Source organism: Amblyraja radiata, chromosome 5 (genome assembly GCF_010909765.2).
Source record: "Amblyraja radiata isolate CabotCenter1 chromosome 5, sAmbRad1.1.pri, whole genome shotgun sequence".
In the NCBI taxonomy this organism is placed as follows: domain Eukaryota; kingdom Metazoa; phylum Chordata; class Chondrichthyes; order Rajiformes; family Rajidae; genus Amblyraja; species Amblyraja radiata.
Window position 1 is genome coordinate 80,476,320 of NC_045960.1, and position 27,615 is coordinate 80,503,934.

Below are 27,615 nucleotides of genomic sequence, written 5' to 3' on the forward strand. Positions count from 1 at the left end.
GCAGCTCGGGCTGTGGGCGAACTGCCACTTGTCGCTGTAGCGGCCAAAGATCATAGAGGAGCTCCTCTATGATCTTTGGTAGCGGCCCATCGGGGAGCGGATTCCTCTGGAGTTGGAGGGGGAGGGGGGTATTGTGCTGTTTGATCGCCCCCTGCTATCCCAGGGACAGGGAGACACAGCGGATTTTTAGACTGGTGGGCAATCACTTCCAAAGTTCTGCCCACACAGTCAGTACACTTCTCCTACACTGTATTTCATACAAACATTTATTCTGCAAGAAAAAACGACATTGAAGACTCAAACTCGCGATCGAGTAACTGCCAGGATCAAGGCGCAAACTCGCGACATTGCGGATATGAGCCGAGCACTCTACCACTGAGCCAGCCATTAAAATCTACGCTAAAAAATTTCCATTCCGAAGACCGACAAATTCTGAATTACGAAAAGTGTCTGGTCCCAAGGCTTTCGGATAAAAGGTTGTGCACCTGTACTTAGAAAGAAAAGTGAAATCTCTACCGAAATGGAAAAGACGTCGGCGATTCTGCGTCTGGTTTCGGAGTTGCAGGGAATCAAAGGAGGAAATGCGGCCGGAAGCCGTACATGTAAATGGATCCATTCCGATTGGACGTCTGCGAGCCTCGGGCATCGCGATTGGACATCTGCGAGCATCGGGCATTGTGACATCGCACGGCGGGAACGAATCGAAAGGCAGAAAGGCAGTCGGACGGATGGGGCGAGAGTTTTATATAATAGATAGATATAGATATATACTAGACCAAGTGGGGGTCCCTGTCACACGGGAGGGCTGGTCCCCGAACGCAATATTCCACCACTCACCCATAGCCCCCAACTGCGCAGGCGTGTCTGACGGGTTCCCGTTGTGACACCAGAGATCCCCGTTGTGACGCGAGCCACGACAACCCTCCCCAACTGCGTCTCGCCATCCCTCTTCCTACCCCTATCCTCCATTCCCCCTTCTTCTTGCCTATGGCGTGCACAGCCTAAAGTTGTAGGTCAACTTTTTCTATTTGATCTTATTTGATTGTGCACACCAAGTTGATTGCATTCGTCGAAACAGGGCAGACCAAGTGAAGGTTGCAATCTCCCACCTCTCCATTCCCGCCTAAAGTTGTAGGACAACTTTTACTATTTGATCTTATTTGATTGTGCACACCAGGTTGATTGCATTCGTCGAAACAGGGCAGACCAAGTGAAGGTTGCAATCTCCCACCTCTCCATTCCCCCTCATCCCCAAGCACTCCCTCCCCCTCCTCTTGACCCTCCCTCTCATTTCCCCTCTCCTCCTCCACACCCCCACTCCCTCCCTCAAATCTCCCTCCCTCTCTTTTCCCCTACCCTCAGTCACTCCCTTCCTCCATAATCCCTCTCCCCTCCCCCTCCCTCTCTCCCCCTCCCTCTCTCCCCCTCCCCATCTCCCCCTCTCTCCCTCTCGAAACTGGGCAAACGATCAGGCTGTATTCCTTTTCTCCGGAATGCTGTCTGACCTGCTGAGCTACTCCAGCTTTTTGCGTCTATCTTCAGTTTAAACCAGCATCTGCAGTTCCTTTCTACACAGACTATTATATGTCTGGCTATCATTTTTTATCAACTTTCAGTATTCAGAGGGAGGGTGGGTGAGGGGGGGACGGTGGGAGAGGAGGGGAACGAGAGATGGGAGGAGAGAGGGGGGGGCAAGGGGGGCTGAGAGGGGGGGGAAGGGAAGGGGGGAGAGGGGGAAGAGGGGTGTGGAGGGGGTTTAGGAGAGGGAGGGTGGGGGAGAGAGAGAGAGGGGAGGAAGAGAGGAGAGAGAGATAGAGAAGAGAAGGGGGGGGCAGAGAGAGGGAGAGAGAGAGAGGGGCAGGGCGACAGTGAGGCACATAGCGATCTGAGGACGGTGAAAAGCAGCGGGGGGACCAGCCGATCGTGGCTTCCGCCAGCATGACAGAGCCGGGCCGGGGGGAGTCATTCGATCGGGCCTCCCCAGAGAGGAGGTCGTCCCCTGTGACGGGTAGAGAGCAAAGATCCTATGGCGGTATAGGATCTTTGGGAGAGGGAGAGGGGAGGAGGTAAGGAGAGGGGAGAAGGTGAGAAGAGGAGGGTGGGGGGGGGGGGGGGGGTGGAGGGGAGCCAGGCGAGTGAGTGGGTTGCCAAATGAGGAGAGAGACAGAAGCGGCTTCTGACTCTCCGGAAACCCACAGCTGGAATGAACGGGCAGGCGGGCAGGGGGATGGGAGGGGCGAGGCTTCACGAGCTGCGCCAGCTGGTCCTGAGATTTGCAGAACAAAGATCCTACAGTGGAACTGTAGAATCTTTGTTCTGCAGAACTTTCTCGATCTTTCTGGGCCTTTTGAAGAACGGGGGGATTGGTGTGCGAAGGTACCTCGTGGAAAACTGCGCATGCGCGTTGACAGCAGCTGCATTAATCCACAGGGGCGGGGCCAGGAGGCAGGTGGGCCTCGATTGGTGGGTATGTGGGCATTGTGACGTCAGCAGCTGGCAAGCGGCGATTATTTTTCGGAAAAAGTTAGTTTTGTGAACAACTTTATTCAAAATCTTGGGAAATAATCGACCGAATTTAGAGAGCAGTGGATTTCTGAAATCATATGTTAAATCCCTGCCGAAATATGTAAAAAACTACGCCTTTTTGCATCTGTTTTTCAAGGAAATACATTTCAAAGGCTGAATGACACACACACACACACACACACACACACACACACACACACACACACACACACACACACACACACACACACACACACACACACACACACACACACACACACACACACACACACACACACACACACACACACACACACACACACACACACACACACACACACACACACTCACACTCTTAAATTATAGATTTCGTCTCCCATCCCCCACTCAGTCAACTATCATAGCTTGTGTATTGGCAGCAAAGATCACATTCTGATGTCATTTTCGGTTGTCGGATTGTTCACGGCAGCTTGTGTAAATTAGATCCCGTTATGATTGGAGGAGTGTGACATCATCACTGGAAGCTGCTAGAAAGGTCTCATTCTCACAGTCAGTTATTATTCTCAAAGTTGGCTTTTTTTTAAACTTTAAATATCAATAATGTGAAATACAACATAAAATGTGAAGAAACCTGATACAAACGACCATGGGAAAAAGCGGAGTAAGATTCTGCAAAAAATGTTTGCGCTATTGTGTACCGTTTTGGCATAGCTCCTGAGATCACAGACAGACAAACAAGTCGAGACTTTTAATAATAGATAGATATGGATAGATATGGATAGATGGAGATGGAGATGGATAGATGGAGATGGATATGGATAGATATAGATGGATATGGATAGATATTGATGGATATAGATAGATGGATGGATGGATAGAAAGTGGTTGTATAGTTTTGGATGTGTCCCGTTTACCCCTATTATATTGATCACAAATCTAATTTTGTTTTCAGGATGGACTCAATGCTCTGGTTCAAGATTTGGACTTCCCTGCCCTCAGGAAGAACAAAAACATTGAAAACTTCTTAAATAGGTGTACGTTGATTTTCTTTCTTTGGCCTGGATCTTGGAGATTAAGTGTATCGTTTTGTTAATGCAAGAAATCCAGTGACTATCATTATTTTTATACGAAGCTTAATTTGTGGTTGTCTTTGGGAAAAAAAAAATATATATATATATTTTGTTTTTTAAAAATACCAAAGAACAAGCCGCAGTTTTAATGAAAATAAGTTATTAACTGTTCAATAGATGCATTCTATCTTTAAGTATAAAGTGAACACTGAAAATGATTGAAAGGGAGGTGATTTTGCAACACCGGGAAGCAGGGGACTTCTCTGTGAGAAACATGAATTCAATAAAAATGGGATTCTGGTAACAGAGGATTATTCTTTAATTATACATATGTATGTTCTTGTGTTTAATGCAATCAGATATACCAAATAAAATACTGTCCTCTTGATACTAAGTTAAAACAATATTGCAGGATACATGGTAAACAATTTAAAAAAAAAAGAGGAAAGAGATGAGTTAAAAGCCTCAATTTAATATTGAAAATAGTGATGTAGATAAATGACTTTTGAAAATTTGGAAGTAATCCCAAAATATTGCTTCCCAGTTTATTCTCAAACGTGTAGAATATTCTTCATGAATTTGTTCTTGAGACACTCTGTTTAACTTCATTTGAACTATTAAAAGTTTATGTCATCATGCTGCACTAAATGATTTAACACATTCTTAAATCGATAATTGTTAATATTCTGTATTTAGCAAGATTATCTCCAAATGAAAAGCAAATATTAACTGTGTTTTCTTGCCCGAACCCTTCCTCCCTGCCAACCAACCAACCAACCAACCAGATGATAAAGTTATGGGTAAGGTTCGAGAAATGCAAATGAAAGCGGAAGACTACGAGGTCGTAAAAGTAATAGGACGTGGTGCATTTGGTGAAGTTCAGCTGGTAAGAAGTCTGCAATTGTTTAGGACAAGAGCAAACGTTTTTTAGTATCATATTGAGGCAACAATTCTAATTTCTACAGTGTTTTATGCAGTCCTGTTGATTTATCAGAATATACTAGATTTATAATCCTTTCAAAACTGAGGAAAACATGTTTTCATTGCATTTCAGTTGGCATTTATTTTCATAAAATAATTTAGAAGCCCCTCTGATCCCATGATATTTCTTGTTACTTGATTGGCTGTGGTATTTAATAAGTTGTGGTTGGACTCCCTTCAATTTTTATCTTTAATGCCTGTGGTATAATTTTATGTCATTTCCACATCCTCGTATGGAAAATACAGCAAATTTCTTTTCAGCATATTCCATTATGACTCGTTAAAGAATTCATATTTTCAAACATTGAGGATATCTATACTTTTGGCAGGCACACTGATCATGCATCTCTGGTCCATTATAACTTAAATGCTTATAAAAACTGCTAGCTGATAACATAGTCATGATCACTTTGAGACCAGTGCTAACAACTTAAATTTAAATGATTAATGAGTTTAGCAGTAATGGGAAGAAAGTGACAAGGATGATGGTTTTAAAATTGAAGCATTGCGTATCTTGAAGCCAATATAGGTCAGAGTACAGCAGGACAGAGTGGAAGTTGGAACTGGGGTAGAAAAAGGTTGACTGCGAGTGTATTAGAAATAGTGTTGGATCAAAGACTTTAATAGTAAAAGCTGATCTAGCTAATGAAATGGATAAGCTCTGCAAACTTCATTTCTGAGGCAAATTAGAAGGCAAATTTGGATTCTAATGTGACTTCAGACACATGCCAGGATAATGTTGGTGCTCAAAGGACAGTGAATGTGGCAGAGACGGGTGTCTAAAGCAGGGATTAAAGGGGATGGCTTTGATAATTAGTTGAGGATTTGTTTTGTTGGAATCTACAATTGAATTTCAGGCAAGTCAGAAAAGAATGTTGAGAATTCAAGAGAAAGTGGTAGAATTGAGCTGGTTGACATCTGTGTTCATATGTAAATTGACACTATTGCAAATGACATGGCACAAGATGACAGATGGATGGGAAAATGTTGGAGATGAGGATAAATTATTGAGGTAATCAATGGTGCAGGAATAATAAGTTGTCATGGACAAATCCTCTTTATAACTAGATGAATTTAAATGAAACCACGTGAATGCAGCCTGAACGCGATTGCTGAAAGTTAAAATGCTCAAAGTCACAACGATGCTATAAGGGGCTGAGATGTTGAAATTTGAATTCAGAATACTTTGAATTTGTTTCTTTATAGGTTCGACATAAAGCGTCTCAAAAAGTATATGCAATGAAGCTTTTAAGTAAATTTGAAATGATCAAGAGATCTGATTCAGCATTTTTCTGGGAGGAACGAGATATCATGGCCTTTGCAAACAGTGCCTGGGTTGTCCAGGTGAGGATGGTTTTTTTAAAGAATAAATTGCTAATTTGATTTTCAGTATTTTTAGAGTGAAGTTTCAGTTAACCATAGACCAAGAGGTTAAATGTTAATATGAAACATAGTTCATCATTGTTGGATATTGCTGATGCTATATGCAACAAACGGCAAAATAGTGCATCAACCCACAACATTTTTCTCCTTGTTATTTGGATAAAACTGGGCTCAGTTAGCATCATAATATACCAATTTGTAAATTTAAATTGCACTATGTAAATGCAGGCGTACAATGGAGTCACGATACTGCAGAACCAGAGGGCAGACGTTTAAGGTGAGGTGAGAAATTGAAAGGAGATCTGCCTTTTTCCACATGGTGAGATGCTTTCCTGGAATGAGCTACTAGAATGAGCTGGCAGACAAAAATTCTGGAGAAACTCAGCGGGTGAGGCAGCATCTATGGAGTGAAGGAAATAGGCAATGCTGCCTCACCCACTGAGTTTCTCCAGCATTTTTGTCTACCTTTGATTTTCCAGCATCTGCAATTCCTTTTTTAACATACAAGAATGAGCTGATACAATTACAATGTTTAAAAGTCATATGTTGGACCAATCCTGTTTCTATGTATGATTTTAATTTATTTCTAGATTTCCATGGGAGGGGGAGTTGTAGCACGTAATATACTGAAGATCCTTTCTTCATGCCTCAATCGTTCCCTGGAGGAAAGCACTCAAACTCAAATAATGACATCTAGTTCCTTTTTCAATACACAAAATTATTTAACCTCTAGTTCCCGTCTTCATTGAATGTTCAGCCAGAGAAAGTATTTTCCCCTCTGTCATGGCTTGTAGATTCTAACTAATTTTCCAACACTACACTCTATTAGGTTTCAATTGACAGTTCAATCATGGGTAGGTTTAGCAATTGAGCCAAATTTGTGCTCTGCAGTGAAGTCCAGCAGTTCATCTTGCAGCATCCCTGGTTGATAACAGCTTGATGCACCTTTTGAATTGAATAAGATCATGTTCTAATAATAAGCCATTCCCTACAAAGTACCACTGGCACTATAAAGTTAATTATATGGTTTGCAAATAAGGTTTTTGGGGATGATGGGCACAAGCACAAAATAGTAACCAGTTTACTGATGGGTAATAATTAATCTATGTTTTTCAGATAACATATCTCAGACCATGTGCTAAAAAATAACTTTGTTTGTTTAGTGGCATTTTTATTCAACAATGCACACATTTACTATTATGAAAAAAATAAGAATTCTAATTGTTGTTGCTTGTTGTTTGCAGCTATTTTATGCCTTTCAAGATGACAGGTACCTCTACATGGTGATGGAATATATGCCTGGTGGTGACCTTGTAAATCTCATGAGCAACTATGATGTGCCAGAAAGATGGGCCAAGTTTTACACTGCTGAAGTAGTGCTTGCCTTGGACGGCATTCACTCAATGGGTTTTATTCACAGAGACGTTAAGCCTGATAATATGCTTTTAGACAAATTTGGACATTTAAAGTTGGCAGATTTTGGAACTTGCATGAAAATGGATTTGGTAAGTTAAAACACAATTGATATCTTTTGTCTGCTTGTTAAGATTTTGGCAACTTCTGAATGTGCTCTCAAGATTGTTGCCATTGTGCATTGAAGATTTTGATTTGTTCTATTGAAATCTTAATTTGGTTGCTTTATGATATGCAAATAATTTGGTTGCATAAACTGCCCATATTTTAATGGTTATAGAAAAGCAGCATTCATGTTTTTTTCTTTGTAATGATTAAAATAGTTTCTTTCTTTGACTCAAGAATGTAACTGGACAATCTATGTGTGAATTTGCATTTTTTCTTGAAATGGTAGTTCCACGACTTTAGGTTTTTGTTATGTACAGTGTCCTACATAATGTTTGAGCCAAACAACCATCATTTATTTATTTGCCTCTGTACTCCACAATTTGAGATTTGTAATAGGAAAATCAAATGTGGTTAAAGTGCACCTTGTCAGATTTTTAGAAGGATATTTTTTTACATTTTGGTTTCACCATGTAGAAATTACAGCTGTGTTTATACATAGTCCCCCCATTCCCATATTCACCATAATGTTTGGGACACATAGCTTCACAGGTGTTTGTAATTGCTCAGGTGTGTTCAAATGCCTCCTTAATGCAGGTACAAGAGAGCTCTCAGCACCTAGTCTTTCCTCCAGTCTTTCCATCACTTTTGGAATATGTTATTGCTGTTTATCAACATGAGGACCAAAGTTGTGCCAATGAAAGTCAAAGAAGCCATTATGAGACTGGGAAACAAGAATAAAACTGTTAGAGACATCAGCCAAACCTTTGGCTTACCAAACTCAACTGTTTGGAAAATCATTAAGAAGAAAGAGAGCATTGGTGAGCTTACTAATCGCAAAGGGACTGGTAGGCCAAGGAAGACCTCCACAGCTGATGATAGAAGAATTCTCTCTATAATAAAGAAAAATCCCCAAACATCTGTCCGACAGATCAGAAACACTCTTCAAGAGTCAGGTGTGGATTTGCAAATGACCACTGTCCACAAAAGACTTCATGAACAGAAATACGGAAGCTACACTGCAAGATGCAAACCACTGGTTAGCCACAAAAATAGAATGGTCGGGTTACAGTTTCCCAAGAAATATTTAAAAGAGCAACCACAGTTCTGGAAAAAGGTCTTGTGGACAGATGAGACTAAGATTAACTTGTATCAGAGTGATGGCAAGAGCACAGTATGGCGGAGAGAAGGAACTGCCCAAAATCCAAAGCATACCACCTCATCTGTGAAACACAGTGGTGGGGGTGTTATGGCCTGGGCATGTATGGCTGTTGAAGATACTGGCTCACTTATCTTCATTGATGATACAACCCCTGATGGCAGTAGCTTAATGAATTCTGAAGTGTATAGACATACAGTGGCTTGCAAAAGTATTCATACCCCTTGAACTTTTCCACATTTTGTCACGTTACAACCACAAACGTAAATGTATTTTATTGGGATTTTATGTGATAGACCAACACAAAGTGGCGCATAATTGTGAAGTGGAAGGAAAATGATACATGGTTTTCAAATTTTTTTACAAATAAAAAACTGAAAAGTGTGGCGTGCAAAAGTATTCAGCCCCCTTTACTCTGATAACCCTAAATAAAATCCAGTGCAACCAATTGCCTTCAGAAGTCACCTAATTAGTATATAGAGTCAACTTGTGTGTATTCTAATCTCAGTATAAATACAGCTGTTCTGTGAAGGCCTCAGAGGTTTGTTAGAGAACATTAGTGAACAAACAGCATCATGAAGCCCAAGGAACACACCAGACAGGTCAGGGATAAAGTTGTGGAGGGTTAGGTTATAAAAAAATATCCCAAGCTTTGAACATCTCACGGAGCACTGTTCAATCCATCATCCGAAAATGGAAAGAGTATGGCACAACTGCAAACCTACCAAGACATGGCTGTCCACCTAAACTGACAGGCCGGGCAAGGAGAGCATTGATCAGAGAAGCAGCCAAGAGGCCCATGGTAACTCTGGAGGAGCTGCAGAGATCCACAGCTCAGGTGGGAGAATCTGTCCACAGGACAACTATTAGCCGTGCACTCCACAAATCGGGCCTTTATGGAAGAGTGGCAAGAAGAAAGCCATTGTTGAAAAAAAGACATAAGAAGTCCCGTTTTCAGTTTGCCACAAGCCATGTGGGGGACACAGCAAACATGTGGAGGAAGGTGCTCTGGACAGATGAGACCAACATTGAAGTTTTTGGCCTAAATGCAAAACCCTATGTGTGGCGGAAAACTAACACTGCACATCACCCTGAACACACCATCCCCACTGTGAAACATGGTGGTGGCAGCATCATGCCGTGGGGATGCTTTTCTTCAGCAGGGACAGGGAAGCTGGTCAGAGTTGATGGGAAGATGGATGGAGCCAAATACAGGGCAATCTTGGAAGAAAACCTGTTAGAGTCTGCAAAAGACTTGAGACTGGGGCGGAGGTTCACCTTCCAGCAGGACAACGACCCTAAACATACAGCCAGAGCTACAATGGAACGGTTTAGATCAAAGCATATTCATGTGTTAGAATGGCCCAGTCAAAGTTCAGACCTAAATCCAATTGAGAATCTCTGGCAAGACTTGAAAATTGCTGTTCACAGACGCTCTCCATCCAATCTGACTGAGCTTGAGCTATTTTGCAAAGATGAATGGGCAAAAATTTCAGTCTCTAGATGCGCAAAGCTGGTAGAGACATACCCCAAAAGACTTGCAACTGTAATTGCAGCGAAAGGTGGTTCTACAAAGTATTGACTCAGGGGGGCTGAATACTTTTGCACGCCACACTTTTCAGTTTTTTATTTGTAAAAAAATTTGAAAACCATGTATCATTTTCTTTCCACTTCACAATTATGCACCACTTTGTGTTGGTCTATCACATAAAATCCCAATAAAATACATTTACGTTTGTGGTTGTAACGTGACAAAATGTGGAAAAGTTCAAGGGGTATGAAAACTTTTGCAAGCCACTGTATCTTATCTGCTCAAGTTCAAACAAATGTCTCAAAACTCATTGGCCGGTTCATTCAACAGCAAAACAATGATCCCAAACATACTGCTAAAGCAACAAAGGAGTTTTTCAAATCTATTTTCAATTCTTGAGTGGCCGTCAATCACCTGATCTGAACCCAATTGAGCATGCCTTTTTTTTGCTGAAGAGAAAACTGAAGGGGACAACCCCCCAAAACAAGCAAAAGCTAAAGATGGCTGCAATACATGCCTGGAGAAGACACCCAGCAACTGGTGATGTCCATGAATCGCAGACTTCAAGCAGTCATTGCATGCATAGGATATGCAACAAAATACTAAACATGCCTACTTTCATTTACATGACATTGCTGTGCCCCAAACATTGTGGTGGACTGAAATGGGGGACTATGTATAAACACTACTGTAATCTCGACATGGTGAAACCAAAATGTTTAAAAATACCATTTAATAAAATCTGACAATGTGCACTTTAACCACATGTGATTTTTTTCTATTACAAATCTCAAATTGTGGAGTACAGAGGCAAATAAATAAATGATGGGTCTTTGTCCCAAACATTAAGGAGGGTACTGTATGTTGGCATTTATGTTTCATTTTATCTATCTGTCGTGCCCTTTAAAAGTGCCCTTTGTAACCAAAATTTCCATTTTGCAACAGTCATTGTGAAGAAACATTTGGCTTTTGTTTTGCTTTTATAATTTTGGCTAAATTTTTTTGGCGTGCCGTATTATAGAATTTCAATATTAAAGCAATAGTTGTGTCAGATGTTTAATTCTGCTTGGAAACTGTTTTGTGCAAATCGAGAAATCTAGTATTGCTAACTGGGTTTAAATTTGGATTTCAATGAAGCATGCTTTCATTTCAATCTTTGCACATGGAAGCAAATTCATAGAACTGAGAGAAGTACAACAGGACCTTTGGCCCACGATGCCAGTGCCGAATGATGCCAACATAAAACTAGTTCCTACTCCCTGCACATGATCCATATTTACCCATCCTTGCATCTATCTATATTACTAAAAGTCTGATCTTGACCACTTCCTGTTGTTCTGTATATTGATTTTAGAAAAAACGCTGCCACTTACAGCTGTGATTTCTGACCATCTCACTCAGAGTCCCCCTACGCTGCGCAGGACAAGAGGATTTTCCCATCGATGAAAAATAAAAGAGTTATTAGTGTTTAAAAAATGTTGAGATTCTCTCTCTCCTGAAGGCCACGCCCCTTCCGGAGGGACTATAAAACCCGGAAGTGTTGAGTGTCTCAGTCAGTCTCTGCAAGATGGGGGAGCGAGAGGGTCACATCTCTCAGTCTGAGCTGTGAATAACACTGAACACATGTCTACTAAACTGTGAGTGGTTTTACTGACCTGTCGGTGCCCTTAATGTGGTTTGAAAATATAGTTTGGAAATGCTAAAGAAGTGTTGCCTTTGGTTTGGAAATGCTAAAGCTGTGTTGCCTTTGGTTTGGAAATGCTAAAGCTGTGTTGCCTAAATAAAGTTCCCCAGCCTAATTAAAGTTGCCTTGCCTAATTAAAGTTGCCTTGCCTTCTATATAATTAAAAGTCTAATCTTGAGCACTTCCTGTTTGCGCTTTATATGGATTTTAGAAAAAAAATGCTACCATGTACGGCTGTGATTTTTGGCCATCTTATTCGGAGTCCCCCTCCGCTCATCAGGTGCCGAGGAGTTTTCCCATCGATGAAAAATAAAAGAGTTATACGTGTTTAAAAAATGTTGAGATTCTCTCTCCTGTCAATCACGCCATGAAGGCCATGCTGGTGGGAGGGAGGGAGGGACTATAAAACCCAGAAGTGTGGGTGTGACTCAGTCTCTGCAAGATGGAGGAGGGAGAGGTCACGACTCGCTGTCTTTAGTGGCCTTGCACCCTGCTTGAAATGGTATGAAACTGGACAAATTTGGTGGCCTTGCACCCTGCTTGAAATGGAATTTCAAGGATTAGCCGTGAGTCAACTGCCAGCCCACCAGCCGTGAGTGAGTGAGCTGCCAGCACAACAGCTTGAGTGACTGAGCCGCCAGCCCAAGAATCCATTCTGACCATAATGTTCATACTAGCCCTCTGAAAACCAGTCCCTTCAGCCCACAACACCCATACTAGCGCTCCAGAAACCCCCCCCGGCCACCAATATTGGAATTGATGGAGAGGTGGAATGTTTTTTCCAACCTAGCCACATCATTTTATATACTTCCATAAGGTCCCCACTCAGCTTCTGATTCTCCAGAGAATACAATCTAACTTTTATAAACTTCAGCTGTACCCTCTCCACAGCCACCACATCCTTCCGGGAATAGCGTAACCAGAATTGCCCACCCTATCTGCAATCTTTTTTGAATTTTTTGAATTTCTAGCAATGGCATACAGATCATTTCTCATTTCAAGTCATCCGTGGAGGCAGGTTCGATTTTATCATTTAAAAATAAATTGGATAGGTATATGGATGGGAAAGGAATGGATGGTTATGGTCTGAATGCAGGTAGATGGGACTAGGGGAAAATAAGTGTTCGGCACGGACTTGAAGGGCCGAGATGGCCTGTTTTCCGTGCTGTAATTGTTATATGGTTATTGCGGTCATTCTTGCTTCATAAACAATAAAGACCAATAAATGTAGATAAATCAGGTGATTTGTTTTTTCATATTTGATTGACTGATCAATTGGCAATACTTGTCTGAATTTAGTGTACAGTTGTCCCTGTTACCTCAAAATTGCTGTTTATTAGCTTCCACATTTCAGACAACACTTGGCAGTAAGAACAGGGCAGATCTGAGCACATCAAACTGCAGATAATTTGAAAAATGCTAACTGTTTGGGTCATGTACTATTTTCCAATTCAGTTTAAAACATAAACTAGATTACAACTCCTTTATTTGCAGTTTTGTTTTATTTCATAAACAATGTTCTTGTCCATGATCCCATCTTATTTCACAGACTGGAATGGTTCGATGTGATACAGCAGTTGGAACTCCTGATTACATTTCTCCTGAAGTACTAAAATCGCAGGGTGGAGATGGATATTATGGACGAGAGTGTGATTGGTGGTCTGTAGGAGTTTTCTTATATGAAATGTTGGTTGGTAAGTTTAGAAACATGCTAAAAAAATGTTTAATCTATAAAGTAAATAGGTGGTGATGATTAAAATTGTTTTTTTGTGGGTTTTAATTTTTCATGGTTGGTTTATATTATTTCGCAATAGTTAAATCTGCCTTTTCTGCTGATAGACATATTTTGGACTTATAGGGTTGATGGTTTATGGGAGAACAGGCAGGAAAAGGGTGCTGACGTTAAGATTTAGCTTTGTTCTTATTGAATGCAAAGCAAGCTCGACCATATTGCCCAGACTGCTCTTGTTTCTTATATTCTCATAAGCTAATTGACAAGGTAGCTGTTACAAAAATGATACATTGCATATCATTTTGTTAATTGTCCATTCACAATATGTAGGTATCTTTGACAAGGGTAATGCTTATTCTCCATCTCTAAATGCCCTTGAGAAGATGGTAAACGGGTATCATTTGAATAATATGCAATCCATTTGGTTGAACCAATACAAATTGTGAATTATCCACCATTCATAACTGAGCTTTGGATCTGATTTGTGAATTGGTGTATTTTTGTCTGTTCCCTGCGGCTTTTATCGTTCACCATGACTATAGTGTAATGTCATGTTGAAGACATCCTTCGACTATGCAGAAGACCTCCTTCGACTATGTTGAAGACTAGCTTCGACTAGCTACGACTAACTTCGGGAAATTGGACACCGTATAATGGAGAGTGAAGACGACCTCCTTCGATCGCCTTCGACCTGCCTCCGACCATGATGGAGACTATCTACGACTACCTTCGACTACTCTCGATTACCTACGACTAACATGCCGACCTACCACGACTTCCTTCGACCTACTATGACTAAACCTACAAGTAAAAAAAGTATCGATTTTTTTCCATGGCGACCTTTTTTACTTGCGGGCATTTTTAAACATGTTGAAAAATATGCCGCGACCTACCTGAGGCCTCGAGTACACGGGGACTACTCTCGAGCATGAAGGAGAGTTATAAAGACCTACAACCTCGTGTCGACCATGCTGCGAGTACGAGTCGAGGGCAAACTCGCCAGAACTCGTGGATTAGGTCGCCCAAGTCGGACAGCCCCTTTATACTGCAGATTTACCACTCTGGCACCTTGTTTGTGGGGACTGCACATATCATTGAACCAAAATCAAGCCCCTAACATCATGGTATCCGGTCATGAGGTCATAAGTGGTAGGAATAGGCCATTCGGCCCATCAAGTCTACTCTGCCATTCAATCATGGCTGATCTATTTCTCCCTCCTAACCCCATTCTCCTACCTTCGCCCCATAACCTGTGACACCTGTACTGATCAAGAATCTATCTATCTCTACCTTCAAAATATCCACTGTCTTGGTCTCCACGGAAGACTTTGCCTTCTGTGGCAAAGAGTTCCACAGATTCATTACCCTCTGCTAAAGAAATATCGCCTCTTCTCCTTCCTAAAATAAGTCCTTTAATTCTGACGCTATGACCTCTAGTCCTAGACTCTTCTACGACTGGAAACATCCTTTCCACATCCACTCTATCCAAGCCTTTCACTATTCTGCGCATTTTAATGTTCCCCTCATTCTTCTAAACTCCAGCGAGTACAGGCCCAGTGCCGTAAAAGGCTTATCAGAGATTAACCTACTCATTCAAGAATGAGAGATATGGTAGGTTGAAATTAACGATGGGTGGTATGATACAGTGCTATTGTTTTTGATCATAGTAACCAGTTTTGAGATGTTGAATTAATTCTAATCCATCTGGTCAAAGTGTTTGGTACATTGATCTTCATCAGCCAGAGTATTGAGTATAGAAGTTGGGAGGTCATGTTGCAGTTGTATAAGATGTTGGTGAGGCCACATTTAGAGTATTGTATTCAGTTCTGGGCACCGTGTTATAGAAAATATGTTGTCAAGTTGGAAAGGGTACAGAGAAGACTTATGAGGATGTTGCCAGGACTAGAGGATCTGATGTATAGGCAGAGGTTAAGTAGGCTGGGACACTATTTCTCGGAGTGCAGGAGGATTAGGGGCGATCTTATAGAGTTGTATAAGATCATGAGAGGAATAGATCTGGTAGATGCACAGAGTCTCTTGCCCAGAGTAGGTGAATCGAGGACCAGAGGACAGGTGAAGGGGAAAAGATTTAATAGGAATCTGAGGGGTAACGTTTCACACAAAGGATGATGGATGTATGGAACAAGCTGACAAAGGAGGTAATTGAGGCAGGGACGACCCCAACATTTAAGAAGCAGTTAGACAGGTACATGAATAGGACAGGTTTGGAAGGATATGGACCAAATGCTGGCAAGTGAGACTAATGTAGCTGGGACATGTTGGCCGGTGTGGGCAAGTTGGACCGAAGGGCCTGTTTCCACACTGTATCACTCTATATATCCAATTCCATAGCTTTCCAGCTTCCTGTCAAATTACCCCATCAGAATTCTAGTTAATAAAAGCAAAAAAAATGCTGGAAATAGTCGGCAGCTCGGGGCCCATCTGTAAACAGGGAAACAACTAATGTATTATGTTGTTGACCTTTTGTCAGAACTGCATAAGATTAGAAGTTATTTATGTTTTAGGTTAAGGGGTAGTTAATAATTCTTGTTTCCCCACTCATTACTTATATAGTCAATAATGTCACATCATTCCATCCACAGTCACTTTTGAAAATGATTCATGACTTTCCTTCATTCTGTCATTTTCTCTTTTATGAAATACAAGTAATGAATCAGGAATTTAAATTCAAGGCCTAAATATACAGATGACACAAAGTTGCAGTAACAGGTGATTACACTACACAAATCTGTTCCCCTTTTAGATCATTGCTGATCTTTGACCTAATTCAATCATTCAGTGTACCTTTCTTTTTTTAACTTCCCTGATATCTAGGGTTGCAGAAAATGAAATTTTCATCAGTTGGAAATTGGCATCAGTTATCAATTACAAAAGAGCTTCTACTGTTCTTTGCTTGTGGAAGAATGTCAAAACTTCACATCTGAAGGGTCTGACTTTATTGTTTAGACAATGCTTCATTCTCATAATTTAATTATGTGTTAGCTTCTGAAATTGTGTACATTGTTACAGGAATTTATAATTTCCCTTGTCTCCACTTAGCATCCTGAAAAATATTAATTCCCTACAGGGTTAATAGCTACTTTGTGTTGTGCTCAGCTCTGTTTCCACATGCAGTTCAACTGCAATTGTGGCATAACTTCTACCCTCTGCATTTCTAACCTCTAACTAGCATCAACATGTTTTGTCTATTTTCTGAACAAAGAATGGCATTTTACCTTCAAGTCTAATGATTCATATTTTTAATCTAAAAATTTGTACAGTGCATTAAAGGATGGAGCAAAGGCTTCTATGAAATCAGCCTACCATAGTTTGCCACAATCCTTGTCTTGAGTTTTTACAACCGCAGGTAGACATGTGATTATCCTTCGCATCAAAATCTCAGTAGCTTCCATTGTCCTCATTCTTTATATTCTACCATTGCTTCAGTTTCATTAACTGTCATTTTACTTTACTGTTACTTATGAAGGAATTTTGTACGTACCTCAGGAAATTATCCAAGTCAAATTCAACGATTCTGCTGGCCATGACAGTCACTTCTTCAAAACAAAAAAATAATTGATATCACAGTACATGATCCACACTGGCTCTTCTCATCAACTGAAAATTGTAAATGTGTTTATGGGTTCATTTCTCTATTATAAGTAATTTTCTGATAACACATTGTATATAATTCAGGGTTTTTGTTTTATCTTTCTCTCCCTTAGTTTGACAAGTAGATAATACCATCTGTCTATTTTAAAATTGGAATGATCTGAAATGGATTGCATAACTGAGACGGAACATGCTGTGTTCAGAAAATGCTTCTTCAGATAATAAGAGAACCATGCAATGTTATTCCCTTCACCTATGTAGGTCTATGACCCGATTTGAAGGGATGGGCAGCTATTACATTTTAACAAGTTGGATTTCTAGAAATTTTCTTTGTCATTTATTTCCCTTCAACAAATTGGGCTTTACAAAATATAATTTATACAGGTATTGATTTCATTGATGGGAAGTCTATTTTGGCACACATCTTTGCAATCTTGAGACAGAATGTCGGAATAGCTCAGATTATATATTTTTTATCTTGACTTATGTCTCAAGTCAGCAATTTAATTAATCAGTTTCTCTCTCATAGTTCATGATTCCACATTTATAACTGCCATGTCCAGAGTAGCTGGAAAATATGTAAACTGAAATGTATTTTTTATGTTGAAGGATTCGACATAGCTGAGATGTTTAACTTTTTTTTAGAAGATCACAGAAGTGAAGTTTGTTCATCTTACATGAATTCCTCTTGTACTTATCAGGTGACACACCGTTTTATGCAGACTCCCTTGTTGGTACATACAGTAAAATTATGGATCACAAAAATTCGCTTAACTTTCCTGATGATGTTGAAATCTCAAAGCATGCCAAAGACCTCATCTGTGCCTTCTTGACTGACAGGTATTTTTCCACAAATTTTAACTAAGTTTATTAAATATCAGCAAAAGTATGTTGAATCATCTGTTAAGGCATCATTTACATCATAAATTGAGTTTAAATCTAAAGCCTTTTATAATCTCCAATTTGTTTAGCTTAAAATCAATTCAAAGCACAAATATCTATAGCTGTAACTACTCAACCTGCTTCAATGTCTTACAAGATGTATCAATCTTAGGTCTTGAATTTTTATTCCTGCTAATTAATAATTTTCTTTAAAGTCGATATATGTTGAACGTCATATGAATGCAATTTATTGATTGGAGAAAACCTTGTAAGAGTGCAGAATAAATTACACCAGTGGGGCACTAACGTGAAAGTAGCATTGTAGTTAACATGAAAGAACTAAAAAAGGATCTTTAAGAATGTAAATCGTCAGCAAGCATTAAGAAGGGAGATACGAGCAATTATCGATCAAGAATGGAGCCATGGGGTATAATTGAAAACAATATTGGTCTTGACCATGCAAAATTTACTGCCTTTATCTCAGGAGAAGGGGAATGTGGTGAAATATGATGGTGGGTGGCAGGAGAATGTATGAGAATTGACCATGCTTAAAATAAATGTGATTGGATATATCCAATTTTGTAAAGGGAAGTGAGGATCGTATTTGCACAAGTGCTTGGCGTAATCTTCCAATCCACAATGAATACGGATATAGAGTCAAGCGAATGGAAAATAGCACATATGATATCCTTGTTTAAAAATATGTAGTATATTCTTGGCAATAAATATGCAAAGATTTTCCTGGCAGTAGATGCCATCTGGTTTAACAACAGTGGCCTTTTAAAAAATGACAAGGAATTATTTAATAAATATAATAAATAAAGTTTGAATTAACAAAGATAAGATAAATCAAAATATTTACTAAGTTTGCAACAGAAGCTCAAGGGAGTCAAGTGTTTAATTGTCATATGTACCAAAAACAGAACAATAAAATTATTGTGTGCAGCAGCATAACAGGTCAGTAAACACAGTACTAATATTTAACATTATTTAAAAGAAACCTGAACTTAATGTAACCAAAGCAACTTGGTTGTTTGTAGATTAGTGTTAGTAGTGTTCAAGAGCCTGATAATTGTTGGAAATACAGTATTCTACATAATGTTTGGGACAAAGACCCATCATTTATTTATTTGCCTCTGTACTCCACAATTTGAGATTTGTATTAGAAAAAAAAAATCACACGTGCTTAAAGTGCACATTGTCAGATTTTATTAGATTAGATTTACTTTATTAATTAGATTAGATTAGATTTACTTTATTAATCCCCTTATTCAGGGGAAATTCAGATGTCCTTGCAGCACACTAATAAAAATACAACATAGCATTCAAGAAGTTCAACACCAAAACACAAAAACATCCCCCCATAGTGGTTCCCACTGGGGGAAGGCACAAAGTCCAGTCCCCATCCTCTTGTCCACCCAGAGTCGGGCCTATTGAGGCCTCCACAGTCGCCGCCACGGCGCCCAATGTTCTCGCAGGGTGATGGTGGTCCGGCGTCGGGAGAACCCTCAGCGGCTTGGGGTGCCAGGAACGGCCGCCTTCTTACTGGAGACCGCGGCTTCCAAGCCAACAGACCGCGTTTGACGGAGCTCCACACACTGGCGATCTCAGCGAGAGATCCCAGGCTCCGGGATGTAAAGTTCAGCACCGCAGCTGGCCGCTCCACAGAACCGCGGCTCCACAATGTTTTCATCAGCGGTCCCAGCATACTGGAGTTCCAGCGCGGCGACCCAGGAAAGGCATCGCCCGCTCCGCAATAGCGCTCCAGCGCTGTGCCGCCGCCAAAGCCGAGGTTCTGGCCAGGTCCCCTCAGGAAACGTCATATTAAAGGCCATTTTTATACATTTTGGTTTCACCATGTGGAAATTACAGCTGTGTTTATACATAGTCCCCCCATTTCAGGGCACTATGATGTTTGGGGCACATGGCTTCACAGGTGTTTGTAATTGCTCAGGTGTGTTTAATTGCCTCCTTAATGTAGGTATAAGAGAGCTCTCAGCACCTAGTCTTTCCTCCAGTCTTTCCATCACCTTATGAAACTTTTATTGCTGTTTATCAACATGAGGACCAAGGTTGTGCCAATGAAAGTCAAAAGAAGCTATTATGAGACTGAGAAACAAGAATAAAACTGTTAGAGACTTCAGCCAAACATTAGGCTTATCAAAATGAACTGTTTGGAACATCATTAAGAAGAAAGAGAGCACTGATGAGCTAAGGGACTGGCAGGCCAAGGAACACCCCACAGGTGATGACAGAAGAATTCTCTCCATAATGAAGAAAAATTCCCAAACCTGTCTGACAGATCAAAAACACTCCTCAGGAGTCAGGTGTGGATTTGTCAATAACCACTGTCCACAGAAGACTTCATGAACAGAAATACAGAGGTTACACTGCAAGATGCAAACCACTGGTTAGCCACTAAAATAGGATGTCTAGGTTACAGTTTGCCCGGAAGTACTTAAAAGAGCAACCACAGTTCTGGAAAAAGGTCTTGTGGACAGAAGAGACGAAGATTAACATATCAGAGTGATGGCAAGAGCAAAGTATGAAGGAGAGAAGGAACTGCCCAAGATCCAAAGCATACCACCTCATCTGTGAAAAACGGTCGGGGCATGTTTGACTGCTGAAGGTACTGGCTCACTTATTGATGATACAACTGCTGATGGTAATAGCATAATGAATTCTGAGGTGCATAGACACAACCAATCTGCTCAAGTTCAAACAAATGCCTCAAAACACATTTGGCCGGCGGTTCATTCTACAGCAAGACAACGATCCCAAACATACTGCTAAAGCAACAAAGGAGTTTTTCAAAGCTAAAAAATGAACAATTCTTCAGTGGCCAAGTCAATCACCCAATCTGAACCCAATTGAGCATGCCTTTTATATGCTGAAGAAAAAAACTGAAGGGGACTAGCCCCCAAAACAAGCATAAGCTAAAGATGGCTGCAAGACAGGCCTGGCAGAGCATCACCAGAGAAGACAACCCAGCAACTGGTGATGTCCATGAATCACAGACTTCAAGCAGTCATGTCATGCAAAGGATATGCAACAAAATACTAAACATGACTACTTTCATTTACATGACATTGCTGTGTCCAAAACATTATGGTGCCCTGAAATGGGGGGACTATGTATAAACGCTGCTGTAATTTCTACATGGTGAAACCAAAATGTATAAAAAGGACCTTTATTAAAATATGACAATGTGCACTTTAACCACATGATTTTTTTTCTATTACAAATCTTAAATTGTGGAGTACAGAGGCAAATAAATAAATGATGGGTCTTTGTCCCAAACATTATGCAGGGCACTGTACCTGCGAATGAACCTTCAAATAACTATGTACCTGCACGCCTAGATCCATTTGCTCTACAACATTTCCCAGAGACCTACTATTCACTGTGTCGGTCCTGCCCATGTTAATGCTCACAAAATGTTAGTGCTTGCATTTCTCTATTAAATTCCATCAACCACTCCTCAGCCCACCTGGCCAATCGATCAAGTGCTCACAGCATTTCTCTTGTAGCTCAATCTAAGCCTGAAGAGTTTGACATCAACTGTTATTTATTCTCCAAGTTTATAATAAGCCAAATGCTTCAGGTATGCCTCATTATGCCTCATTGTATGCTTCAAATCGTGCAAAGAGAGCTCTTTTTTTAAAACATTGAGCAACTTTGAGGTAACATAATAAAACTTTTGTAGTGCAATTGCGTGCATTTTGCAGGAATATTTTTAACAAATTCTAATATTGAAAACAAATTTTCTCTTGTTTTCCCTTAATCTAATGCATTTCAATTTAGTATTCACTGCTCGATGTTTTATTTTCAGCTTTAGGAGACCAATTATAAATTGCATTAATGCATTGAAGAATACCTCTGTTTAGTTTGCACGCTTGACCACAGGGCTTTTATTTCTTCTTAATTTGAAGGCCTCAATCTCACTGTTATCTTTCTGCCCTCCCAAAATGTGCAAATTAAAAATTGTGCGTTTGAAACAACCTCGTCCAATGACGAAGCATTATTTTAATCTTCCTTACTTCCATTGTTGATGGCTGATTTATCAAAGTCAAAGTAGCCTTGATTGTCAGTCAGACCTTTCGGTCTGAACGAAAGTTCGTGCCTGCAGTTATACTGCAAGACCCCTCCCACCCCAACCATGGACTGTTTGCCCTCCTCCCATCAGGGAGGCGGTACAGGAGCCTCAGGTCTCGTACTAGTAGGATGAGGAACAGCTTCTACAACAACACTATCACATTGCTGAACTCGGAGCCCCGCCGATAGATTTCTCCAGTCTCTCCATCCACATTGTTTGCTTATTCTGTATTTTTATTTCTATATTGCACTATTACTACGGACTGACGCTAAACTGCATTTCGTTGTACCCATACTTGTATCTGTGCAATGACATTAAAGTTGAATTGAATTGAATTGAATACATATAATAAAAATAACAAAAACACACAATAAACACAAATTTAACATCCACCAGAGTGAGTTCACCAGGCACCTCCTCACTGTGATGGAAGGCAAAAGTCTTAAAGTCTTTGTCTCTTCCCTCCTTGTTCTCCCTCTGCGCTGAGGCGATCCAGCCTCTGTACCTGCTTAAGACTTGTGCTTAAAATATTTTTTTAATTTTCTAATGAAAGGAAATGATCCTTAAACTTTAATTTTCCTTTACTTCCACAAATGGTGCATATTCCCAGCAGTTCACTTTTGTTCCTTTCTTTTATTGTAAAATTGGATATAGGATCAAAAACACTGAATTCCTCAAACGCAAATTTTTCTCTCTCTCATTATTTTTGTGTTCAAATCGCCATGATCAGCGAGATTAACTTGTCCGTTCATATTTCTAGATTGCTATTAGCTTGCACTGCAATAACTGGCAATAATTTAATTTGATGTATGCAGGGAAACTGAAATGCCATACATCAGTGAATTCATTATGCCATGGCTCCTTGTATGACTGTATTTACTGTGTGGTGTATTACTGAGGTATTGCCTGGAAATGTAATTGCTTGGTCTTATTTTGTATTATGCAATTGGATTTTTTTCCCCTCTTAAAACAATTGTTTCATGTTACTCAGAAAATTATTAGGCACTTCCTATTGTAAGTCAACCTTGTGTGCAAACACATTTCCTCTTGCAAAGCTCCTTGCGGGGCATTCAGGTAAACTTGGACATATCTTGGATATGTCCACTGTTGGCATGCTTGGGAATGTGGTCTTGTTCCCAAGGAGCTAACCTGGGAAATTTGCAAAGTATTGCAAATTATCTTAATTTGATTAAGTGATATCAGCACCTTCACTCTTTTATTAAAGCAAAATTCCACTCACTTTGCCTCCTCCTTCCCTCCTATCTATGCTCACTTACCACTGGTTCTGCTCACCCCCCACCCCCAACTAAATAACATCTCCAAGTGCATGCAAGTACTATCCAGCAAGAATGATTTCCTAGATTTGATCCATGGCCTATGCTCAATCAGTAAATCTCAGACTGGCTGGAGACAAGGTCACAGTAATTGGCTGCAGCATTGGTAGTTCTGTCATTGTTTAATGTCCAAAGACACTTCTGAGATGCCTATGTCCAGCTCCTAAGCAATCTAAACTAATGTATCTTCCTTTAACATTTCCCTTCTAGTTGCATAACTTACTTTCTGTGTCTGTTTACAGCTGCTTGGAGCAAAATTTTCTAACAGCTTGGGATTCTAATACACTGAGGAAAAATAAACATTTTTTTGTAAAACGTTTTGCAGTATATGAAGGAATTACTGTTTATTGCATGCAACTGAAAACCAAAGAACTGAAATTACTATTAATTATAAAAGGTATTAATTCTGCAGGTGTCATTTTCTAAAATGTGTATGAACAAAGATTTTACTAAATAGTTTTAAGTATCCGCGTGTTTTTCCCTTACTTGAATACTTTCATTTGAATGCTATCGTTCTTATTTTTAAAAAAATGCTTTTAGCACGTGCAGATAATTTCCTGTTTATACTAAATTTAGGACTGGAAATAGTTGAACTACATTACTTCAACAAGATGGTAATTCAAATTTTAATCTCTTGGGCCTGAATATATTCTAGGAAGTTTATCTAACATTTAAAAAAATATATGTTTAATGTATATTTTATGAAGTGTTCTTTCTATATAATTAGCTCAGACTGGAATTGTTGGATAATGTGCTGCAACAATCTTTCTTTGGATGTAATTTAATTTTGACATCAGAATTAAAATGTAGAAAGTAAATAATTAGTAGTTCAGAATTAAAATAAATATTTTCCCATATGGTATTAATTTGCAGTGAATTAAATTTAAATATCATGCTAGTAGTTGTTTGTAGTCTAAGTTCTTGCAACAGTTTGGCACCATTTGAGCTCTGGTAGCTTTTTTTTCGCAATGCACAGAGTCCCTCCCCAAAGGGCTCACAGTGTTTCAGTGTTTAAGTGGGGCTGCTCCACACGTGGCAGAATGCAGCATTTTAGCCAGGTTGGTACTTGGCTAAGATGTAGAACTTATCAAGCATATTAAAAAGCAGTTAAGCACGATCACTGATGAGTGTGTGATTTATCTTTATTTACCTTATGATTCCAATTTATTGTAATGTTCAGGGAGGTTCGATTAGGGAAAAATGGAGTTGCAGAAATCAAGCGACACTCTTTCTTCGAAAATGATCAGTGGACGTGGGATAATATTCGTGAGGGTGAGTAATGAATATGATAAGAGTATATTTAACACGAATTACAGAATACGTGTAATTTCAAATATCTGTGACATATTTGAAATTGGCTTGAATAACTTGTCTTTTGAAAATGTTTAATTGAAATTGAAAGCATTTTTAAGCCACCAATTATGAACTAAGATAACTTGTATTCAGTAATAAAAATTCTCACTTCGGTCCATTAAATTTCAAATATGTGTTGAAGACCAAGGCATCTGTGTACTAACTATTCAATGGCAGTAACATCCATGAAAAACAGCAGAATACAGTAATTTTATTATTTTTATATCAATTGACAATATCTGGTAAAGCAAAATATATAGAAATCTGAGATGATATTCTTATGATTTGGGATCGGCAGGGAATCCTTCAAAGGTTCCTGACATTTATTGATTCTATTTTTGTAGGTCCAACCTTCAATCTGTTTTGAAATAGCTTCAGGCAATTTTGAGTTTAAAAAAAAACACATAACTAATTTGTGTATCATAAATTTGAACTAAACTTTCATTTGCAACTTACAAAATTTAGTGAACTGAGCAAGAAGCCGCCATGTCTTCAGAGAATGGTATATGATAAAATGCTGTTCGTCTTCACATTTTGCCACTTCAGACTACTTTGAATATATTACTTGAATAAGGGCAGCTTGATGTTGTAGCTGTAGAGTTGCTGCCTTACAGTGCCAGAGCCCGGTCACGGGTTTGATCCTGACTATGGGTTCTGTCTGTATGGAGTTTGTGCGTTCTCCCTGTGACCTGCCTGGGTTTTCTCCAAGATCTTTGGTTCCCTTCCACACTCTAAAGGCATACAGGTTTGTAGGTTAATTGGAATTGGCTTGATATAAATGTAAATTGTCCGTAGTGTGTGTAGATAGTGTTAATGTGCGGGGATCGCTGGTCGGTGCGGACTCGGTGGTCCGAAGAGCCTGTTTCCACGTTATCTCTAATCTAAAATAAATTAATTTTTTTCTTCCGTGAAAAGTGTTTATTGATTGTTATCAGACTAAAAAGCCTATAAAGATGACATTGAAATGTTAATGCAAATACGGGTTTTGATTACAATACCAATTCAAGATGTTTATGATAGACAAGGTGGAAATATTGGCTATTAAAAATCATTTGGGTAAAATAGCACAAAATCAATCCGTGTTCTTGGTTTTGATAGCAAAATAAAATGGCAACACTTGTGTCCAATGAGATAGGAGGAAAAATTGACTTTTTTAATGTATAATTTAAGGCAACAACTTTTTGAACATAGAATAATACTGTCCAGTAGCGTGATTTTAATGATTGCACATATACTGCTGGTTCAAAAAGTGTAGTTTGCATTGATTCCTATGAAGACCACCAGCATAGGCCATTCGGCTCGAAGGGCCGCATGGCCTACTCCTGCACCTATTTTCTATTTTCAATGATCTATTAAAAGGTTATTCCCTGAATGGCCTTTAAACACTGCTTCAAATGTGTACGGTTTGGCTCAGCCACATTCCCCTGTATTGAATGCATTCAGTAGAAGCTGCTCCACACCAGATGTTTCATGCCTTTAAACAAGAAAGTCTGTAGGTCTTCAGTACCACAACAGTGAAGGGAGAAAACTAACTATTCTTCACTTGCTACATTCTGAGTTGTTAAGAAATTGTTCATATATTATTTTTAAAGTTTTCACACATTGTGCACCAATGTGAGTTGGAACTTAAAGGGTACCATAAGTGAAGGTTCAATAAAATGGTGTTGGTTAGCATTCTCTGTAATTGAGGTTAATAAAATGTTTTTAATCTGGCCATTCAATAAATTACTGAAGTAATCATGTGACCACCCCATGCACTAACTGACCTGCAGAATCTATTTATTCAAAGACCCAAAGTGGTGACTTTTCAGGGAATGTATGAGCGGAAAGTTTAAAAGAAATCAGTAGGCATTTAATCGTGTGATGTCGAGGACAAATACTGGGAGCATAACAGTTTTAATTTTGTAATATTTTAATTACACTATTATATTTCGTTGAAAATAAATGAACCCAGTGAAAAGTAAAGCAGGAAATGTAGTGTCTGTGAGTTTAACGTGGGAAACAGGCCCTGGTGCGATTCAAAGTGGTGTTGGAACCAGAGCCGTAAAAAAGAGTTTGTGAAATGTGGTGAATTATTAAGGAGGGCTGGAAATGGGGCCAGTTAAGTTTAAGGAACTTGGGAATGGAACCTCTGAGTTTAAAAAGGAGTGAGGGAAATACCCCCAGATGAGACAGACACTGAGCCATCTGATTTCCAGACAATCAAAGAGTAGATTATCAAAGTCCTACTGTAATAAGAAAACCTTGAAAGATTGACAGTTTCTTTTGGTTGTCGACTCTGTCTCCAAAAAACATTCATAGACTGTGAATTTATAGTTGAATGAATGAAGATGTATTTTTGTAGCGTCACATCAATAAATTATTTTGTTGAAATTAATTCCATGAATAGTATTTGGTATGCTAAAGCTGCATTTTTAACTAACATAAAGTGGTGTCACTGGCTAAATTTAGCTGTATAGTATTCTATCCCATGTTTTACAATTAACAAACATTGAGCACTGCACTAAGATGTCAGCTTTTCAGATATATACAAGGCCTAGAGCTTGGATGGTGGAAAGGAAGCAAAAACTAATCTCTTTTCTCTGGTGTGTAACACATAGCTGCAGCCCCTGTCGTGCCAGAATTGAGCAGTGACATAGACACAAGTAACTTTGACGATATTGAAGACGATAAAGGAGAAGTGGAAACATTTCCTACCCCAAAAGCCTTCGCCGGGAACCAGTTACCTTTCGTAGGATTTACATATTTTCGAGATAGCCAGTAAGTTTTTAATAC

General features: G+C 39.6%; 1 protein-coding gene across 5 annotated transcripts in view; it reads left to right on the top strand.

The window, feature by feature from the left end:
• The window catches only part of rock2 (Rho associated coiled-coil containing protein kinase 2), a 167,372-nt gene that overhangs the window by 70,173 nt on the left and 69,584 nt on the right, over positions 1-27,615 (top strand). For all 5 annotated transcript variants that reach the window (XM_033021591.1, XM_033021588.1, XM_033021587.1 and 2 more), the window contains exons 2-9: positions 3,458-3,539; positions 4,361-4,461; positions 5,763-5,900; positions 7,184-7,444; positions 13,381-13,525; positions 17,877-18,015; positions 24,668-24,759; positions 27,441-27,600. In XM_033021591.1, coding sequence (XP_032877482.1) covers positions 3,458-3,539; positions 4,361-4,461; positions 5,763-5,900; positions 7,184-7,444; positions 13,381-13,525; positions 17,877-18,015; positions 24,668-24,759; positions 27,441-27,600 — 1,118 coding nt within the window. The remainder of the gene's footprint in view (positions 1-3,457; positions 3,540-4,360; positions 4,462-5,762; positions 5,901-7,183; positions 7,445-13,380; positions 13,526-17,876; positions 18,016-24,667; positions 24,760-27,440; positions 27,601-27,615) is intronic.